This window comes from Rhincodon typus, chromosome 8 (genome assembly GCF_021869965.1).
Source record: "Rhincodon typus isolate 14 chromosome 8, sRhiTyp1.1, whole genome shotgun sequence".
Lineage (NCBI taxonomy): Eukaryota > Metazoa > Chordata > Chondrichthyes > Orectolobiformes > Rhincodontidae > Rhincodon > Rhincodon typus.
In genome coordinates, this window is record NC_063339.1 from 68,946,736 (window position 1) to 68,969,826 (window position 23,091).

The 23,091-nt window shown below is 40.8% G+C and overlaps 1 protein-coding gene across 1 annotated transcript in view; it reads left to right on the forward strand.

Annotated features, from left to right (window-relative positions):
* The window catches only part of LOC109921998 (peroxisomal N(1)-acetyl-spermine/spermidine oxidase-like), a 29,994-nt gene extending 17,405 nt beyond the window's left edge, over positions 1–12,589 (forward strand). The window contains exons 4-8 of the mRNA XM_048600453.1: positions 1,109–1,302; positions 2,726–2,978; positions 3,350–3,462; positions 6,477–6,640; positions 12,303–12,589. Of these exons, the coding sequence (XP_048456410.1) occupies positions 1,109–1,302; positions 2,726–2,978; positions 3,350–3,462; positions 6,477–6,640; positions 12,303–12,449 (871 nt within the window). The 3' untranslated portion in view covers positions 12,450–12,589. The remainder of the gene's footprint in view (positions 1–1,108; positions 1,303–2,725; positions 2,979–3,349; positions 3,463–6,476; positions 6,641–12,302) is intronic.
* The last annotated feature ends 10,502 nt before the right edge of the window (positions 12,590–23,091 follow it).

The following is a 23,091-nucleotide window of genomic DNA, read 5'->3' on the forward strand; positions in this document are numbered from 1 at the left end:
GCAGGCCAGGCAGCATCAGAGGAGCAGGAAAGCTGACATTTCGGATTCGGACCTGCTCCTATGATGCTGCCTGGCCTGCTGTGTTCCTCCAGCTCCACACTGTTGTACCTGACTGTATCTGCAGTTTTTCTATCTTCCTGAAACTGCCATCCATCACACCTCCAGCTCCTGTAAATTCCTCATTGCCTCTAACTGCTGCTCCAACTGATCCATGCGATCCAATAGGATTCACATCCAGTCACACTTCCTGCAGACATAATCTGCAGGAGCATTGAAATTCCCCTTAATCTCCCACATCCGACAGGAAAAGCACATCACTCTACTAAAAGCCACCTCTGCACCTTAAGTAATCTACAGACCCAGAATATACCCGAAAAGTATATTTTTTATACTTTCACAACACAACACAATTTCCAAAAACTCAGCATTAGCACAATCTTACCGCTCAAAAATACTGCTCTAAGATAACTTAACATCTATATTTTATATTAAAAATGTAATCAAGAGACAGATCTCAGTAAAACATTTTAAAAACACTCTCCCCACTGCCTATTATAGATTTGCAAAACAAAAAGTGACAGGTTAGGATTTATAAAATTTAGTCTTAAAGTCTTAAAACCAAACACTTAGCTGACCAGGTTCTGAAATCATCACTGGTCACTCCTAGCTCCTGCGTGTATTTTTGATAATGTGGTCTCCCAAGGTCAGTTGTGAAATTGCACGTAAGTTTATAAAACAATGTCGCCAGAACAAAAGTCCTTGTGGTCCATACATTATCTCATCAGGTAATTCTGCTAGCACTGATGTTAGATTCAGTTTCATGGCATAATCAATGTGCTACGACAGTTTCAGATGTCCCATTCTATTCTCTAATAATATAGATAATATTATTTCAAAATGCGACAATCATTTTTAACAGGATCGGTAATGGACAGTGTTAAACGATACTAAACCATAATCTTCAATAAGCATTATAGACTCATTGGCTGGTATTTAAATGGATGCATCACATTTGGTAAATACATTTATTAATGGGCCAAGTCACATCAACTGATTCATAGAATTGGTCACAAGGGTTTTGTTAACAAGTCACCTTGTGCTATTTCAGATTATTCCTCAAATTAATCTCTAATCTGGTAGAAGAGATCCCAAGGGAGAAGCTGCTCCTGCAGAAGCCTGTTAAACAGATCCAGTGGAATGGAAGTTTTGAATCGGAAACTGGCACACTCTATCCAGTCAGGGTAGTGTGCGAAGATGGGGATCACATTCTAGCTGATCATGTCATCGTGACTGTTTCATTGGGTAAGAGAAATAACAAGACCCTTCAGTATTCATTCAAAATGAGAATGTCACAAATCCTAAATATTGAAAGGGTTATGCACTAACCGTGCCATAACATTTTTAAAATGAAACAGTCGTAATAGCAAAATTGGAGAATAAACATATATTAAGACAAACATAAAGAACTCAAGGATTTTCAAAACCAATCATTTTTGAGTTAGGAAATGTTAAATGCTTTAGCATTGAAATCAGCTGGAGCACTTGGTGGAAACTCACAGTCATGGAGTGTTTATTCTTAGTGTTAGAGCACCGCAAATTGCACGGTGCTGCAGAGCTGTAGGATTCATATTTGGTTGACTCCTCTCTACTAATTTCTAAGCACTGAAACGAGGGAGTTGGTGGGAAGGGATTGTATTAACAGCAATTGATATAACCTTAAAAGAAGATGTGCAAATCAAAAATGTAATATTTGTATTATATATACTTTCCTGACGGACAGAAGAAGTTCAGTGTTTCCCCCTGCTCTGCGCTATCCTCTCCAACATAACTACCCATTCCGTTCACCCCACTCACCTCAGCTTCTCATACTGTTCAATCATAGTGTATGACTTGACCTTGATTTGAACTTTTGACACCTATCCCCTCTGTCACAATGGCTGCTGTTTCGACTTGCGTAATGTCTGCTGCCTCTGTCCCTACCTTAACCCGAAGCTTTCTGTAACCCTTGTCCAGCTATTTATTATTTCTAGACAATGCAGTACTTTTCTGGCTGGTTCTTCTTCCATAAGCTTCTGTATTTCTCAAACTCAGAAGTGTATGTCTCATCCTGCGCCAAATCATACCCATCCCATCACTCCTATGATTATTAACATGTGCTTCTGGTCTCCAATGCATCAAATTTGAAATTCTTGTCTTCATGTTTAAAATGCTTCATGGCCACACCTGCTCCCCCCCCCCTCAACCCCCCAATAAACTCTTCCGGTATTTCCCTCCTCTAAAGCAATGTTTAAAACGCCTTTCATCAACTACAAGCTTTTAGCCACCCCTCTTACTATCTCCTTCTTTGATTGATGTCCTTCTTCATCTCATTCACGCTTCTGAGGAGTATCTCAGGCAATTTTTCACATTTGAGGCACCGATGGAATGCAAGTTGTTGCTGTACTGTTAGGTCTCTTGAATATGGTCAACAAACCATTTTTAAAAAATCTCACTGAAGAATAATAAAATGTGGAAATGTATGTGTGCTGCAAGTACTGAAGTCATAGCACATTTCTGATCTGAAATACAAGCCATAAATAATTTGAAACACTCTAGTAATAATTTACAATTCTAATTTAAAGGGAAGAGAATTATTATAGATAGAAAATTGTAAAGATCAGTGATTACATCCACCTTATTCAATTGCAATTAATACATTAAGACTTATCCTGAGTTCCTTTACTAGGTTATCTGAAAGAAGTAGCAGATGCATTGTTCCAGCCAAGCCTCCCAGCGGACAAGTTGCATGCAATCAAAAACATGGGCTTTGGTACAACAAACAAGATTTACCTGGAGTATGAGGTGCCCTTTTGGAACAGTTCAGAACACTGGTTTGGATTGGTTTGGGAGGACGAAACTCCATTTTCTGGCTTGAAACCAAATCTAGCTGAGTGGTGGAGACGCATTTTTGCTTATGATGTGCTTCATCCAGTAGAAAGGTATTCAATTGCAAGGCAATAAATGAAAGTGGGATTAAGAGCTATATAATACTTTTCTGGGAGTAAATCTGATAATAGAGGCACTGCAGGTGAGCAGATAGATTGCTAAGGAAATTAAGAAAGGAAAGATGACATTTAACTTCGGGTCTTCTGATAAAATTATACTGAATCACTAGAGAAACTGATAATGTTTGCCTTATGGTCATGATGCACGATGGAAGACTATTGAGGAGGTAGAATTTTTAATTAATCAATTAATCTCAATATTTAACTATTATAAATTTATCTTTGCAAGTATGGGAACATCTGACATTTGTTTATTAATTATTTGCTAGTTAAAGTTGTTGACTGAAGTTTGATCTGTTTAATAGATATGGACATATCCTTTTGGGATGGAGCTCAGGGAGAGAAGCAGAGTTTATGGAAACACTCAGTGAAGAGGACCTAGTATCAAACATTACCAGGATCCTAAGACAATTCACTGGTAAGATTTCTTAAGGTCTTCTTAATTCTTAAGGCACTGGTCCTATGCTGAGAGTACAAAGCTGTGTGTGAACACAATATGGCTCAAGAATAATGTTACAATGCTGTAGCTTTGATTTGTTTTGTCCATGTTGTTTTTTAACCACATATATCTAGCGAGAAAATGTGATTGATAAATCTCCTTGCCTATGCTTTATAATCATATTACAAGATGAATATGTTGCATAATCACACACACAAACATCCATTTGATCTCAATTTGAAACATGGTCTTGGTACTAACAAGGTCTCCATCACTGACTGGAGTCTTTCCAAACATTTCCTTACCTCCTTCCATACTGTCTCTCTGGTCTGAATCCCAAATATTTACACTGTCACTTTTTCCCACAACAGGTTAACCCTCATTTGCCTCTCCATCTTTCAGTTGCAACCCATGAATACATCAGTTGTTCTGCTCCACAACTGTATTACGTCTGCCCTTGTTCATGCCCTTTCCCTCCCTGGCCTGTCCTTAAGCATGATGATCAACTGAACTGGCTCTTCACCACTGCAACATCAGCCCAATCAGCTTCAAATGTTACTGTCACTCCCCTTCCATTGCCAACTCTTCTTATTTACCCAGTATCTCCCAAAGAGCAGACATGACTCCATTCTGTTTTTATCACATTATTCCTTCTCATTGTGCTCAATTCAAACAAAAATGAAAGAAAATCATAATCTTTTCAAGTCCACAACGGAGGTCATCCATAAAGTCTCTCTTTTCTCTCATCCCAAATTCCAGCCCCAATAGTCACCTTCCAATAGAGCACTCATCTATTTTCATGCGCACTATGTTCTCCTTTTCTGCTTATTATTTGACTACATTCACGTGATCTATGAAACCTATCACCATTTTTAATTCTTTTTCATGGAATGTGGATGTCTATAGCTAATTGACCTTAAGTCATAGCACATTTCTGATCTGAAATACCACCTTGAGAAGGTGGTAGTGAGCCACCTTCTTGAATCACTTCAGTTCTTGTGACACACAAGGCGCATCCACAGTGCTTTTAAGGAGGGATTTCCAGGAGGCTGGCCCACCAACAGTGAAGTATCCTCCCATCCAATCTCCTGATCATCTTCAACTTGTCAGTCATCAACACATAGCAGCTTCTCTCTCTCTGGCCTTGCCCCTATCCTCTGCAAAACTGCCATTATCAAACCTCCAAACAGTGTCTCTGGTCCTGTGTGGTCTTTAGTTAATACCCTCTCCATTCTTTCCTTCCTTCTGTAAGTGTACCAGTGTATTGCTACTTTTCAAAAATGATCCCAATTTTCCCAGTAGAAAGTCTTCAAACTAGCTTCCCTAATCCTCCAATCCTCCTGATTATGTAAAGTCTCTGCTTTTCCCCTTTCCCTACCTGCTCAAAACAATTTATTTTGCTGTTCATTCTAAAATACTTTGATACATCATCCTGCAAGTGGAATGCTATGAAATTATCACTGATCAAATTGTATCCACAATCTTTCTACCATTATGATAAAGAAAATTTCCCAAATTACCACAATATCTCCTGAGGTGACATGCTGCTGTTGGGAAAAAAAATTCCCCTAACAAAACAAACAAAAAAAATTGCATTCTGATCTGAAAACAAAGGTATTTTGAATAGAAGATACTTCCTCTAGATTTTCTTTGTTTTAGTATGTTGTTTACAATTTACATCGATGATTTGGAGTTGGGGACTAAGTGTGGTGTGTCAAAATTTGCAGATGACACTAAGGTGAATGGTAGAGCAAAGTGTGCAGAAGACACTGAAAGTCTGCAGAGGGATATAGATAGTCTAAGTGAGTGGCAAAGGTCTGGCAGATGGAGTACAATGTTGATAAGTGTGAGGTCATCCATTTTGGTAGGAATAACAGCAAAATGGACTATGTTTTAAATGGTAAAAAATTGCAGCACGCTGCTGTGCAGAGCGACTTGGTGTCCTTGTGCATGAATCGCTGAAAGTGGGATTGCAGGTGCAGCAGGTGATTAAAAGGCAAACGGAATTTTGTTGCCATTGCTCGAGGGATGGAGTTTAAAAACAGGGAGGCTATGCTGCAGCTGTATAGAGTCCTGGTGAGGCCACACCTGGAGTACTGTGTGCAGTTTTGGTCTCCTTACTTGAGAAGAGATATACTAGCGCTGGAGGGGGTGCAGAGGAGATTCACTCGGTTGATTCCAGAGTTGAGGGGGTTGGATTATGAGGAGAGATTGAGTAGACTGGGATTATACCCATTGGAATTCAGAAGAATGAAGGGAGATCTTATAGAAACATATAAGATTATGAAGGGAATAGATAAGGTGGAGGCAGGGAGGTTGTTTCTGCTAGCAGGTAAAACTAGGACTAGAGGGCATCGCCTCAAAATAAAGGGAAGCAGATGTAGGACTGAGGTCAGGAGGAACTTCTTCACCCAAAGGGTTGTGAATCTGTGGAATTCCTTGCCCAGTGAAGCAGTTGAAGCTACCTCACTGAATGTTTTTAAGGCAAGGCTAGATAAACTTTTGAACAGTAAAGGAATTAAGGGTAATGGTGAGTGGGTGGGTAAGTGGAGCTGAGTCTCAAAGATCAGCCATTATTAAATGGCGGGGCAGGCTCAGGGGGCCAGATGGCCTACTCCTGCTCCTAGTTCTTATGTTCTTATGTTCTTATGTTTTGGAGTGGGAGAGGTCTCATTGCAATTTGGCTATGTGCTGTTTATTTTAACAAGTGTGTATACCTGTAACAGACTTTGTTAAGAATTGTTTTTTAACTTGTTATTTAATCTGATGAGGTTAATGAAAATATTTAAAATGATATATTATGGAAGTAGAGATTATTCGCTTACGACAGCATAAAGTTTTCTTGTTAAATTTTCTATCTTATCAGTCATTGCGGACAAGATTGAAAACCTGCCTTTGTGTACTTACCTCAGCCATGCTGTAAAACAATTAGCAAATGGATAATCTCCCATATACCCATTGTTAGTTCACATGACCCCTGGTTTTGTCTCTAGGAAGACCCGTGCCACGGCCTAAAAAGGTTTTTGTGACAAAATGGTTCAGTAACCCTTACACTCGGGGCTCCTACTCCCATATATCCATCAATTCAACTGGAGACATGATTGACACACTGGCTGAACCTCTACCGCAGGAAGGAGATGGTGGACATCCGAGTGAAGTAAGTGAAGACAACCGGTAATGTAAAATTTGCACTTGAAAGGACAGATATCATGCCACAGGGGGACAACATTACAAATTTGTACAGGGGGAGTTCAGTGATGACAGTAAATATTTTGATATCACCATTAGGACAGGAACTGTACTTGCAATCACTTTTGATTGTGATACATTCAGTCTATTGAAGCAACCAATATGTATTCCTCTTAAACTTCAAAGTTCAAAGTTTAAATAAGAAGCCTGAGATGGAGTTAAGTGTGCACTTGGCAATGTTCAGTATATGCAGTCATACACTGTCTGAAAATAACAGTATAACAGTAAAGATTTCCTGTGGCGATACATTTGTCTCTGGAGAGGCTGATGCCACTTACGACTAAAATATCTTAAAACATCCCGTGGTTTGATGCCCTCCATGCATTACATCTAATGATTGGGTTATTAGATTCACAATCAATTTCAGTCTCCAGTTTTTCATACCATTTGGTAACTAATTTAAATAAATAGACTTTATGAGGTACCAAAATAAGAATTTAACAAACAGGCTTTGATTAAATAAAAATGTTTCGTTGTTTGTCAAATAATAGAAACTTTAGGTTTAGATTTTATATGGATTTTGATGACCGGGGTAAATGTGATTCAAAAATTGGCTGCTTTAAGCAGGTGATTATAATAAAGTTTCTCTCACTGGAAAAGTCCTTGGGGATTTTCACAATCACTTGTGTGACTGGCAGAGAATGTACTGAAAACGAGAGAGATTGTGACACTTTTTGTTTGCAGATTACAAATAAGCAGAAACAATCAAATGAGGAAAATAGAAGCATAGGACTGAATTTTACCAAAAATCAACCAAATGTCAATTTTGGTGAGTTTCATCAAGCATCTCTCCCTGTGTGGCCCAGTGAGATTTCTCTCATTATTCTATGAAACGCGCCTTTTTACCTGTGCACCACCTCTCTGTGGCACTCTGCTTGTCCAATCAGCCTCTGGCCAGAGGTGGAAGTGCTCACCACAGCCAGGACTTTCCAGGATTCTTCGAAGCCCAGCTGTGTACCAGTCATGAATTGCCAGACAGGAAACATTTCTCGGAGCAGTCAGGTGGTACAGCTGACACTTCTTTGCAAGTAAAAGCAAGCACTCAAAAATTTACTAGCACTAAAAACCAAGCTACCCAGTTTGCCTGTCCTTATCGTATCTCAGAACCCTATATAAGGGAGTATTAGTCTTTCCCGCAATGCCCAGTATAGCCTAACGTTTTCTTATTGTTCAATATATACTGAAAAGTCTTCAACATTCACTTATTAAACAATAGTAAAAGTGAAGGAAGGAAAAAAAAACAAAACCTACATTTGTTTCTGGGAACAGACAGAACCACTTGCCTTTTCAGCAACAACACACTGGCAGATAATGAATGATCACTGCACCAGCTCATATCTACTGGAACAGGGTGTCAATTAAGTCCTGTCTGGCTTATTGTGCCTGACACTGCAGTGTCCTACCATGATGTGGAGGTGCTGGTGTTGGACTGGGGTGGACAAGGTCAGAAATCACACAACGCCAGCTTATAGCCCAACAGGTTTATTTGGAACCACAAGCTTTCGAAGGGCTGCCCCTTCATCAGGTGAAGGAGCAGCATTCTGAAATCTTTTGATTTCAAATAAACCTGTTGGACCATAACCTTGTGTTGTGTGACTTCTGACCATGTTCTGTTATGCAGTAGGTGATGTTCCTCCTGCTCAATGTCCTCATTTACTTCCTCAGAAGACTGTCACCACTCTCCCAACTCTTCAACATTAATCACATCCCTCTTTGTATGCTTCAATTGTGCAGAGTACAGTGTGCTAGGATTATGTATGAACTTTGTCTGATCTGTGCAAGACCAATTCAAGTATCAGAAACTCATTTTCAGGAAGCCTATCATCTGGTCTACAATGCCCCAGTTGAAGAATGGGCAGCATCATATCTATACTCAGCCTCAGTCAAGGTGTTGTTAATGGAGTCATGTATGGTTGTAGAGATTAGCCCTTGTCTCTCAGTGACCTTCCTTGTAAGGCACTGGGCCTTGATACTTTAGCATTCTCCACCACCCAATAGGAAATAGAGGTTTCCAACAATGAGGGATTTGAAATGCCTCTACATGGACCTTTGACATAGGGACCTTATCGGCTCAGCAAGCAAGTCTACAACCTCATCCACAACTCAAGCTACAAATCTTCTCAAAAACTTTAAGAATGGACCTTATTCTGATGAAAAAGCGCTAGCCATGCTACACAACTACAGTAACAGATTGTAGGTGATGCATGTTACTATACCTTGTCCCACAGCCCCACTTCGTTGAGAAAGGCAGCATTGTATATGAGAGCTTGTTGGCAAATACTTACTGTTCGAGGTGAATGGAAATCAGCCCTGTGCCTTTCTGCAGCCTTAGGGGAGGCGATGGCCTAGTGGTATTACAGCTGGTCTGTTAATCCAGAGACCTGGCTAACGTTCTGGGGACCTGGGTTCAAATCCTGCCATGGCTTTGGTGGAATATGAATTCAATAAATATCTAGAATTAAGAATCTAATGATGACCCTGAATCCATTGTTGATTGTCAGGAAAAACCCATCTGGTTCACTAATGTCCTTCAGGGAAGGAAAGTGCCATCCTTATCTGGTCTCACCTACATGTGACTCCAGACCCACAGCAATGTGGTTGACTCTTAACTGCCCTCTGGGCAATTAGGAATGGGCAATAAATGCTGCCTAGCCAGCGACACCCTCATCCCATAAATGATTTTTAAAAAAGATACCAGATTGTCTTAGTGAATTGTGATCTGCAGGTGCCATTTTCAAGTTTGCCTGTGATTACTTCTTCCCAGAGATGACTATCTTCAATTAGTACTGACCAATGATATTATCAAGATTACTTGTGACCTGGATTTGTCTCCCACACAGTTAAACATTGCATGCATTTCACACGCAGAATTCTAGGTTACACATAAATTCAACCTGTACTGTGAAGTATCTGATTATGCAATTGTCCTTTGAAGAGATTCTCATCACTCATAAGTACAGCCCACATGCTTAGGCTGTAAAATAAAGCACTTACTCTGCTCACTACAACTAAGTTCAGTCCTGGAGTATTGTGGAGCCTACTAGCCTCAAAGATTTGGGAAGAGGACCCCGGGGGAGGCTGTGGCTATATCGTTCGGATATGCTGAGAGTGTCCTGTCCAGTTCATTCACCTTAGCTGGAATTTCCACAGTGTCCGGAATTCCAGCAGGACGGAAGTGAATGGCCCCATTACTCTAGAGAATCTTGACAGGAGAGTTCAGCGATGATTCTAACTGATGCCCCCTCCCTCTGGGTATCTGCTGGCTCTATTGGTACAGTGCAGGTCTGCGTGCATTACTAACAGCTGTACCTGCTTTCCATGGCAGCCACCAACCTGTCCTTGCAAATAGATAGATAGACACATGTCATAGTTCTGCTAATGTTGGGTGGATCCAGTTTACCAAGTGTCTGGCACAAAGCTGTGAATGAGCATTTGCACAAAGTTATTCATGGCCAAAGTACATGGGGTCACCTTCTGCCTGAGCCTGAGTTAGTGCCTGGTTTCTGGCATCCTCTGAGTATCATCAGGCTGGGGTATCTCTTCCTTAATTGGCTGTGAAAACGTGTCAATGATGTGCTTATCGGATTGTGCTCTCAAGCCTGATGTGGATAAAGAATCTACTGAGGTGAAAGTCTCTGAGCCAGTGGACGGTGAAAGAGAAAGCCTTGCATTGTCTGAGGTTGGAGGTGGAGGAGCAGCTGGTGAGGTGGCATCTTTGGCCAAAGGCTTGCCAGTACCACAGATTCATGCATAAGAGAACAGAAGGACTTAGTTGTGCAACAGGATTAGATACTTAAACACATTCAGAATATGTTCATAGTGGTGGTAATGGGAGAGAAGCATTACACACCCCCAATGAATCTTACCTGGTAGACTCAACATGAAATGCCTCAGCATCTCCACATGAGCAGTTTTGAGGCTCTCCTGCAACTTTAAGGATTTTCTCCTTGTAGGAGAGATGAATATTGGCAGCCTGCCCTTTCAGAAATCATACGAGACATTTTCCCCTGCAATGAAACTAAAGGAGGGATTGAGTGAGATCAGAGTGGCTGAAAGGACTGTTAATGGCAGTGCAGGAGCAGGAAAGGTGGTGAGGTGCCCCAGGTCAGTGAGTAGGAAGCACAAAGGCCAGGAAGCCTCATTAGTCCAGAAGGATAAGGTGGATGAGAGCCATTGTCCAAAGATGCCACATGCAATGTACGGGACATTGGTTAGGCCACTTTTGGAATACTGCATTTAATCCTGGTCTCCCTGCTGTAAAGGAAACTTGAAAACTTAAACTTGAAAATGGCAGAAAAGATTTACTAGGATGTTACCAGGGTTGGAGGGTTTGAGCCATAGGGAGAGACTGAATAGGCTGGGGCTATTTTCCTTAAAGCTGAGGGGTGATTTTATAGAGGTTTATAAAATCATGAGGTGCATGGACAGCATGAATAGCCAAGATCTTTTTCCCAGGGTCAGGGAGTCCAGAACTAGAGGTCATAGGTTTAACAAACAACACAGAAATTGCTGGAAAAGCTCAGCAGGTCTGGCAGCATCTGTGAAGGAAAAAACAGAGTTAATGTTTTGGGTCCGGTGACCCTTCCTCAGAGGTCATAGGTTTAAGGTGAGAGGGTAAAGATTAAGATGGACCTAACGTGTAACCTTTTCATGCAGAGGGCAATGCATGTATGAAATGAGCTGCCAGAGGAAGTGGTGGAGGCTGGTACAATTACAACATTTAAAAGGAATCTGGATGGGTACTTGAATAAGAAGGGTTTAGAGGGATATGGGCAAAATGCTGGCGAATGGGACTGGATTAATTTGGGATATCTGGTGGGCATAGACCAAAAGGAGCTGTTTCCTTGCTGTACAACTTTATGACTCTAATAATGAACATGGTAAGCTATTAGCTTTGTGGGAAGCGTGTGCAATTGCGGAGTTGGAGAAATATGCAGTGGATACAGAGAAGATGGCTAACTTACCCATGTGCAGGGCAAAATGACTTGCCTATAGCACTGCTGTACGTTCCTTCTGACCAAGGAAATGGCACTGACCCAGGCTGATGCCAGCATCTGGTGCCATAGATTCCACCGGTGGTCCTGGGCAGGGTGGAAGGCCCTCATCCTTACCACCCCGTCCACCAGGATTTGCACTCTAACAGGGAACTTTATCCTGTGGAAAGTACCAGCTTTCAGATATACCGAGATCCCACCTACCATTTCAAGTGATGGAAAGGCTCTTACAGTAATTCAAAGAAAAGCAAGTAAGTTCTCCTTGACGTCCTGGTCAATGTTTATCCTTTCAACCAGCATCATTAAGACAGATGATCTGGTTGTACAATTCACTGCTGTTTCTGAGACCTTGCTGTGTACAAATTTGCTGCTGTGTTTCCTGAAAGACACGAGGACTATTCTTTGCAAGTAGTTAATTGGCTTTAAAGCACTTGTGGTGAGGTTCTGTGGTTGTGAAAGATGGTACTTAATGTTGGTTCTTCCTTTCTTTGGCGAGTAATGATTTTGTGTGCTTAAGAGCTGTTCGTTCTGTGCACTTGCCTGCAGATCACAATAATCATATCTCTCTGATTCCAGATGATGCAGATTTTATTTGCTGGTGAAGCAACTCATCGGAGCCACCACAGCACCACCCATGGAGCACTGCAGTCGGGCTGGAGGGAGGCTGATCGACTGATTAATCTCTACTCCACCAGTGAGGAACAACATCAAACAAATAAGTAATTTAAACGCATCCATGTAATAAGAAGTAGCGACATTTGAAACTTGATTCATCAATGTAACCAATTCAATCAATTTTTCACCCTTCGTTTTAATTTCTGGCAGCTACCAGATTGGATAACCTGGGAGATAGTAAGAACTGCAGTTGCTGGAGTCTGAGATAACACAGTATGGAGCTGGATGAACACAGCAGGCCAGGCAGCATCAGAGGAGCAGGAAAGTTGACGTTTCGGGTCGGGACCCTTCTTCAGAAATGGGGGAGGGGGAAGTCCTACCCCTCCTCTCTCTATTTGTTTCTGAGCTCCCTTCCCCCTCCCCATTTCTGAAGAAGAGTCCTGACCCAAAACGTCAGCTTTCCTGCTCCTCTGATGCTGCTGTGTTCCTCCAGCTCCACACTGTGTTATCTTGGATAAGCTGGGGTTGTTTTCTTTGGAGCAGTGAAGGGACCTTGATAGGATTATGAAGGGCATACATAGAGTCAATACGAAGCCACTTTTTCCATTAGTAGAGGAGCAAATTACCAGTGGACACAGATTTAAGGTAAGAGATAGAAGATTTGAGAGGACAGTTGAAGGGAATTTTTTTTCATGTAGGAGGTGTAGCAGTCTTGAACTCACTGGTCACTGGTTAAGTGAAAAACCCTCTTAACATTTAAGCGATTTTTAGATATTCACTTACATTGCTATAGCCCCCAGAGCTGTGGGCCAAGAGCTGGAAAATGAAATTACTGTAGTTAAACTTTGTTGAACAGCATGGATTCAGTGTGCCAAATGGCCTCCTCCTGTTCTAAGGGCCGGTGAATCTGACAACTGTGGAAGCGAGAAGTGGACTCTAACACCAATAATAACATGGCAACAAACAAACCTTGCTTGGCATGAATATTTCTGTGTATCTTGAACAGTCTGTAAGTTGTCTACAGTTGCTTAAAGTTACGTTAGTAACAGTTCAAGTGAACAACAATTATATGCCATTCCTAATGGTGGAACTGAAAATGGCATATAACAACAAAAAAGAAGATTGGACACTTTCTGCTCATACAGACCATTTATTACTATTTGTTCATTTTTTTGTCAAAACAAATCATGTTTTCTATTAATGGGGCTTACTGTGGTGCAAAAACATTTATAATGTTCAATAAATGACATTGCAATCAAACATAATCTGATATATAGTTAGGGCTATCAGTCAAATAGGCAATCATAATACCCTAAGCTAAGAATATTATGGAAATGATAGTGTTTTGGCACTTTAATTTTCACAATGATCATGTTTGAAAGAGGTGTCCAAAGTGTAGTGAATGGCATGTCCAGTACTTAATTGGGTATCACAGAACAGCCTTCTGCGTACTGTTGTTGACATTCATTCCCAAGGAAATACTGCTATCTCCTGCTATCTCAGCTTCATGGGTTGGTATTTTATCCCTTCCCTCTCCACTTCTTGGACTACTGGATGTTCTGTCATTCACTGTAACCTGAAGTAGATTCCATTAACCTGCATACTGAGGTCTGGCTCTCTCAATTGCAGAACTGCAAACAGGTCCTGGAAAACTTCAATCATACAGCAAGATGTCACGTAACTTTACTCTCTCAGGTACTATGAAAACATTATTGTAGTCACCCTAAGATATGAGTTTTTACTAAACCAGTTTTCATCGCTCTCTGGTGCAAGATTCACTAGCTAAATACTTTCCACTATGCACGAGCCTCCCTGTTTGTCCAAGACACTGTTTCACAGCCTGCCATACAATGGTGGATGTCACCACTGAAAACCTTCCCCCTCTATGTAATATGTGCTCCTGCACTTGGCACCAGCAGATTATCATGTTGAAACCAGCAAATAGTAAGAGAGCTTGAATGGTGCACTCTTTCAGTTCCACCATTAGAAATGGCATATTACAGTTAAAATCCCTCTCTTGGAAAACAAAATGGATGTGGGTTCAAGCATAAGTCTGCTTAAGAGTTTCATGAATCTGCGGGCAATCTTCTGCTGTCTCTGATGGTGCATATTAAGGCAGGAAAGGCATGTAGTTAGGCAGGATGGTGGTGTACCTGAACCTCCCCACCCTCAGCGTTTCCCAGAATTAAGTTCTGTTTAGGAAGGCCCATGGCCAATCTGCTAACACCACGACCAATTGAGACTCATAAGCCAAAGAATGATCAATTTAAGGACTTCTTCCAGTTGCCGCTGGGTTACCCCAGCTGCATGTGGCCTATCGTATTATGACAAGTAGCTAAAACCATGCATTTAGCTCATCACCTCCTGGAGGGGATTCCCTCAATCAAAGGCATTGAGCATCTGACCAAGGGACTGGGCCTTGGGGGTTTGAGACAGGCGTTGGGATGGTGTGAGCAGAAGAGCTCCTGGCCTCTGACAACTCTCTGTAAGTGAGACATCCAACTTCCCTCTTGATTCCAGGGGAGGGCCTTGTTGGTGGCCTCTACACAGCCTGTCTGCTTTGCAGTTTTGGCAGGTCTTCCAGAAAAGAATCAGTGTGGGTTCCGCACTGGCTCACCATTCTGACATTGGAATTATGTCCTCCAACCTTAGGTGTTTGTCCTGAACTTCACAACATTATGTTCCAGAAGCGAGTGAGAATCGGACTGACATGTTAAGAACTGCTGAGAAAGTACTTTGTTTAAAGGACAAAGTTATAACGAAATAAACCAGTACTATTTACGCATTACTGCTCGGCAATCAACTACAAACAAAACGATTTGTGCAAGAACCTGTCACATGGTGACAGTTGCAAAAGAAACGGTATTAAATCTGATTTTTCTTTAACCTCAACTGAGGTTTGAGAATGCAAGCATTTTGTTATTCATTAGCTTCTCAACAACAAGTGACTGGTAGTGCTTTATGACTTTGTACTATAACATACAAGTTGGACACCACCTTTGATCTGATATCAATTTATGGATGATCGAAGCAAAGTACTTTAACACAACCTAGAGCGACGGTGGCTAAGTCATCCTGAAGAGAAGTGTTTGGGAAGATACACCCAGTCTGAGACGATCTGTCTTCTATGACAATCTACTTATCAAGTCATTAAGTATAATTGAAGGTATGTAAAAGATTCTAAACAGACAATGATACTTAATTGTCAATGCTGAATACGAACTGATGGGTGGAATTTGGCAGCAAACTGGCTACTGTATGGAGACTGTCACATCAATCCGAGCCCAAAGGCCAATGAGAAAATAAATTCAAATACTGACTACAAAATGCAGTTGAACAATTAGCCATAACTGTGTTTTAACTGTACTTTAAATATGGAGAGATTTTAAGTGTACAAATTGATGCAAATTGATTAATTGATGCAAATTTTCCAAGGACTCTCGGAATCAAATTTCAAACAAAGTACATCTGCTCATCCAGAGGAAGTTTATTGCAATATGCCAGACATAGCATCATTACCCAGAAGTATTGTTTTGTTTTGTAAAGTGAAATGAGCTTTGATATATTTCTTTGGGCATTCTTAAGCTATGAATGATTAAAACCTGACATTTAATACATGCCTCTGTTTGGAGTTACTTCTACAAGTACAATTAGAAATGGAAGGCAATTGCAAATGCTAGGAATTATAAAATATTGGGAATACATATTCTATGTCTCACATCCATGCAGAGATGTAGGTTGGTCCGTGTGTGATAAGTTTTACTCACAGTGCTTTACAATGTGCGCTCCATGCTTCTTACTCATTCATTCCACCTTGTTCTCCGGCTTTTTTCCTTTTCTCCGAGTCCACACCCAAGCTTGGCCAATCAAACACAGTGAGAACAATAATAACCTCATAATAAAACACAGAACAACTGAGCAATATAATATACACTGATCCATCAGTATCTACGAAGCAAAACAGGTCACATTTTGGAAGGAAGTTGCAATAAATGACCTGGTTCTGATAAAGTAATCTAACTTCCCCGTTTCATCGCTGCTGACGAGTGGGAATATATATACCAACACCATGACTGGCTGATCTTCAGATGCCGTATGATTTTAGAAAAGTTAAGTTGCCAATTCATCTTTTTTTTTTCCAGATTCTGATTAGCTTTCTCAAATCCATTTTAGATTTTTCCCACTCTGAAGAATCTTTGTGGGACATTTCCCAAGTAATCATAAGACACTCTGCCTTTCATTTGGATCATCTCTGACATCTTGGATAGTGGTCCAAAATGCAATGCACCTATATATTTCCCAACACAATGTGGAACTCGACCGCAAAGTGAAAATACCCCAATTTACACCCAGGGTATCTACAAGTTACTCAGCATTGAACTTGACTGACTAAGTATGCACTCTGGCTGAGAATGTACTGCTATATAATTAATGGGTGTCACGATGTAAATATAAAGAGACACCGAATACTTCAGTGTGGTTTCAGAGCAGATCCTTGTGCTGGTGGAAAATAAGGACATGAAGAAAATATTGGGATTTCACCACAATCGATTGAATAGTCAATGCTTTTTTATTTCCAAAAGGCCATTGTGAGACTTTTGTATTAGATGATGAAGGCGCTGAGATACAGCAAAGGATATTGATGGCCGGTGGGGAAACATTGAAATTGTAGGGGTGTGTTTCATTGCTGCTAATGCATTTTCTCCTTGAAAATCAATTTTAACTTCCTTTTGAAAAATGGCTATAAAATACTTTTCTAACGACAGTGAAAGACCAGAAAAGAAGGGAAAAAACAAAAGAGCGGAGGAAAGAAATAGATGTAAGAAATTATATTTACATGGCACCTTTCACTCATTATGTCCAAGGACTTTACAACTGATGAAGTACTTTAGTGAAATCACTGCTGTAATACATGCAAGGTCAGTAACCACTATGTACACAACCCTGCAACCCTTATCATCTTTACTAGATAGGTCTTGATTATCAAGGGGATCAAGGGTTACTGGGAGAAAGCAGGAGAATGGGGTTGAGGAACTTATCAGCCATGATTGAATGGTGGAGCAGACTCAATGGGCCAAATAGCGTAATTTCTGCACCTATGTCTTATGGTCTTACGGTCTTACTACCATTATTTCATGGTTTTCGTTCAGTCAAGCCCTGTAGGTGTTATTGTCACTTCAGTAAAAATGCACATCCAAAATTTAAAAAAAAACTTTTATACAATGTTTAACAGAAATAATTCAGAACCATCTTGTGCAAGCTTTAAGCATATATTTTCTATGACCATTTACTTACCTACGTGCCCTGACAAAGATTTTACCCACTGCTCAAAACTTTGGAGGTGAAAGGTGTTAAGGCCACTTTACGTGGCTGTGGTGGGAGATTTGTGAGGGTGGGTGTGCTGGGCTGCAAACTGCAACATCTTGATATAGGCTGGCTTAGCTGGTGGTGGGTCACCAATATGGGAACTGATGGAATGGCCAATGGGGAGGACAGATACGTCTTTCCTTATGGAACACAAGGCCTGACTCTAGAGATTAGCACTCCTACAGTCATGAGAACTGAGTGCAGGAATAAACTGACTCTCTGAAACCTCTATAAACACCACCACCACCCCCCTAGCCATAATGGCAGCCATCTGAGATCTAGGCCAAATGATACTTTACCTTAAGCAAAGGTACTATTATTGTAATTAAACCTGGAGCATATCAAAAAGCCAAGGCATTTATTTCCTCTGTATGTCAAGTAATGTAAAATGAAAGCTTTCATTTATACTAAATCTAAACAAACATTTTGTTGTTGAATTCAACCATTTTGTGAGTAATCTACAGCCTTTTCATCTTTGCTCCTTCCTCAATGTTCTCAATTTTGTGTAGTTACCATGTGATTATGCATATTAAAGTACATTGTCTGACACTATCAGAACCCCTGGTACCTCCTGTTGACTAGTAAATAACATTCTGTCGTAACATCCTTGGCTTTACTAGCAGGTCTAAAGCTCAATGAAAGTGGGAAATTTCACAATGTAAAGATATTCTCAGTTGATTTGAAGATATCCTAATTACAAGTCAATCATTCATGATCCATTTGAGTCGGCAGCAATTTCATCCAGTGTCATTATCTCATGTAATTTGTCTGTGCCATATAATCAAACACGAGCAGTAGTTTCAGGGTTAGGATGGTTAGTGAATATGAGATCATAGGCACCTATAATTAAACAATTTCCCATGAACTGATTTAGCTTTATCAATAAGCAAATGGTTTTCTTCTCTTATTATATGACAGGCAATATCCATTTGAAATGCTTATGCACCCTTAAGTTTACAAATGCAGGACGTTTGGAATTATTTGTGCTCTTGATCAATATGTGCAATCCTAAATCAGTCAAACCAGCCTTGGGGTCATCTCTCTCTCTCTCTCTCTCTCTCTATCTGTTTCTCATTATCTCTGCCCGTACTTCTTAGTGACAGTTTCATTTTCTGCTCCTGAGGAGACCGAGAGATTTTAGGTTTAAGGTGAGAAGGGAACAATTTAAAGGGGATCTGAGGGGCAACTTTTTCAGGCAGAGGGTGGTGCGTGTATGGAACGAACAGCCAGAGGAGGTGGTGGAGGCTGGTACGATTAAAACATTTAAAAGGCATCTAGATGGGTACATGAATAGGAATGATTTAGAGGGATACGGGTCAACTGCTGGCAAATTGAACTAGATTAATTTAGGATATCTGGTTGGCATGGACAAGTTGGACAAAAGAGTCTGGTTCCATGATGTAGATCTCTAAGAATCGTAGTTCTGTGACTCTACGACTGTATAACTCTACGACTTTGTGACTACAAACAGTAAATAAAACTCTCATTCTCAGAGACAATTGGGGGAAGGACATGGTGAAGCATGGAAATAGCAATTCCTCTCTGAATGCATAATTCAACATTTCGACTCTATCCTGCAATTTACATTTCCTATTGCCTTAACAGGCAGTAATTATGGGTTTCACAACCACATGGAGTCAGGTTCAATGACCTGAGCTGCAGTTACAACTTTCATGTAAGACTCCACTCGATTTCCCTAAACATGACAGTTAACTAACGGAATAATTACTATCACATCTAAAATCTGGCATTTAGGTACATTTTACTTCACAGTTTCTGTAGTATCTGTTGAACACAATGTTCACATTACTGCTTCTCACCCATCATGACATCCATCCATCTCGGGAGATATGGACTGTGCCCAGGGTGTAGATCACATCTAGATTGGATACTATCTGTTCTGATTTTAAGGCATCAAGGGGGTATGGGGAGAAAGCAGAGATATGGCGTTTAGATAGAGGTCAACCATGATCACATTGAATGGTCCAGTGGGCCTGAAGGGCCAGATACCCTGCTCCTACTCCTAGTCTTTATGTTTCTTTGGCTGTAGAGGCCAATTCTTGAGTGGCAGTCTCTTCTGTAGCTGGAGTATATGAGTAATGTTAACCATTGACTGATGATTTTACTTCTGATGGGGTTTCTTTTCAACTTTCTGGTCACTTGCTTGTCCCCTACTTTTTCCATGCCTTTCCTGACTATTTGTCTCCTGGTACTTTGGTCAGCAGCAAGGAATTCCAATGCATTTATCCAATCAACTTGCAATCATGTTTGCAGACATCCTTATATTGCAGACAAAGGCCATCTGTTGGTCTTGTACCAATGGAGGGGATGAGGCCATCATCTATTCAGCTCACATAACCCAGTCAACAGAGTCACCACTGTTGTGTATGTCACACATCTTTAAGGAGCATGGTCATAATATCATCGTAATATCATAGCATGTGACCTGCTGCCATAGTATTTTAACTAGTTCCTATGCATCTGAGAGACACTGTGTGGAGCATGCTACAATTTATATCCGAATTGCTTAGCTTTAGCCCAGGCACGGAAGTGCCTTCAGTTGTAATATATAGTTATAATACCAGGAGCTGTAACAAAAGTGTGTTGAATTCTATGTTATACATGTCTCATTCTAATGCTATGGGAGCTAACATCAGTATCAACTCATCAGGTGGCAATACCCTGCTGAAAGTAAAAAAAAACTATCACTGTATCAATGACAGATCGTGAAGGCAGAATAGATCAGGGTTAATAGCAATGACTGTGAAGAAATGATTCCGAGATCCCAGACCACTGACTCAAGAAGCAAACATTCCATATTCAGCACTGTTTCTTGATATTTATCTGAGATAATTGATGTAGTGATTGTAACAAGGTGAGCCAGCTGGACCTCATAGAATATGAGTTCCCTGATTAGTCTGAACAATTCAGGGAGCCCTGGCTGGTGTCAAAAGGTTGAGTGTCAGGGATACGGATACTCTGATGCCTGACTCTGAATGAGGCAGTAGTATAGTCAACAACTGTTCATGTGTAAATGAAGGGTGACTTGGTGATGGGATACCAGCCTCTGTAGAGTTATTTCAGTGGGGGCAGAAATTGTTATGCTGCGTAACCTGCCTTGTGCATGCATTGCTGGTATAAAGGAATGTGCTGAGAACACAAGCCTGGAAGACACAGAGCTTTAAAATTTCAGTTAGTTTGCTTTTGGTTCACACTCAATTCTTCAACTCTGACATGATAGTGGTGACTTTGGCAATCCTGTTGCTGATTTTGCCATTAAGGGACGTGTTGCTGGTATGTGTTGATCAAAGGTTGGGAAACCATCAGCAGCCTCTAGAGTAGGGTTGTCAATGCCTGTGGAAGCTGAAGTCTCTGTGTCCTGGCCCATAGCATTTTGTCTCTCTCCTTCTCTCTCTCTCTCTCTCTCTCTCTCTCAGGAAGGTTATATATAGAGAGAAGATAGAGCAGTGAAGTCTTCCAGTTCTGCTGTTACCAATCTATAGTTCTCTCTGCTCTGCCCAAAGTGTTTGGATTCAAATTGCAGTTCATTTGTGTGTTCCCTTGTCTGACTTCATTTTTATATAAGCTGGATAATCTGCAAGAAACTTTGATCCCACCAAGCAAAACATCCAAAAAATTATAAGTGAAATGGGCAGTACGGTGGCTCAGTGGTTAGCACTGCTGCCTCACAGCGCTAGGGGCCCAGTTTCGATTCCATTCTCAGGCGACTGTCTGTATGGAGTTTGCACATTCTCCTCGTGTCTACATGGGATTCCTCCAGGTGCTCCGGTTTCCTCCCACAGTCCAAAGATGTGCAGGCTAGGTGGATTGGCCATGATAAATTGCCCATAGTGTTCAGGGATGTGTAGATTAGGTGGGTTATGTGGGGATGGGTCTGGGTGGGATGCTCTGGGGATAGGTGTGGACTTGTTGGTCCAAAGGGCCTGTTTCCACACTGTAGGGATTCTAAGAAAAAGGCAGATAGAAATCTGAGCGGAAAAACTGAAATTGCTGGAAAAGCTCAGCAGGTCTGGCAGTATTTGTGGAGAGAATTCAGAGTTAATGTTTTGAGTCCAGTGACCATTTCCCAAACCTACAGTCACTCGGTCTGAAACGTTAACTTTGATTTCTTTCCACAGATGCTGCCAGACTTTCTGAGCTTTCCCAGCAATTTCTGTTTTTGCTTCTGATTTAAGCATCCACAGTTCTTTTGGTTTTTATTTAGAGATCTGAGTGACTGGTTTCAGTCATGTTGATGACATGTTAATTTTAGTTCAGACTGGGGCTTCTTTACTAATTGTTTCATTAATTGGTGCAATCTGTGATCAGGTGATCATAGAACATAGAACATAGAACATTACAGCACAGTACAGGCCCTTCGGCCCTCGATGTTGCGCCGACTTGTGAAACCAATCTGAAGCCCATCTAACCTAAACTATTCCATTATCATCCATATGTTTATCCAATGACCATTTAAATGCCCTTAAAGTTGGCGAGTCTACTACTTTTGCAGGCAGGGCATTCCACGCCCTTAACTACTCTCTGAGTAGAAAGCCTACCTCTGACATCTGTCCTATATCTATCACCCCTCAATTTAAAGCTATGTCCCCTTGTGCTAGCCGTCACTGCAGCCATTTGATTTAGCGTCTTTTCTTTTAATATAATTTTGGTTAATTTTAAGTCCCTGGCATTAAAAGTCAGATGAGGAAGTCAAAAATCTCTAGTCCTGCCATTACGTTGATGATATCTATTATGATTATATAATACTATCCTATCACTATCACAACATTTGCAATTTTCTTATGCTGTTTATGTTATAGAGTTGCTTCATAAGTTCTTAAATTCATAAAATATAGGGACAGAATTAGGCCATTCGGCCCATCAAAGTCTGCTCTGCCATTCGATCATGGCAGATATGCTCCTCACCCCCATTTTCCTGCCTTCTCCCCATAACCCTTCAAATTACCCGTTACCAATTAAAAATCTGTCTAACACCTCCTTAAATCCACCGCACGGTCGGGTAGCAAATTCCACAGACTTCACTACCCTTTGGGAGAAGTAGTTTCTCCTCAAATCTGTATTCAATTTGCTACCCCTTATCCTAAGACTATGACCCCTCGTCCGAGAATGACCCACAAGAGGAAGCATCTGCTCCACATCTATTTTATCCATATCTTTTATCATCTTGAATACCTCAATTTGTTCTCCACTCATTCTTCTAAATTCCATAGAATATAGACCTAAACTATGCTTCTAGCATACCTCTAATCTTGAGAGTAGCAAAGCTCTTTCATGCTACCTAGACCATGTAGGTTCATGTCTGCAGGTTGTGAACTTTTGTTTCTTCAATTCCTATTTCTATTTTCTATTATTTTGTTTCTGT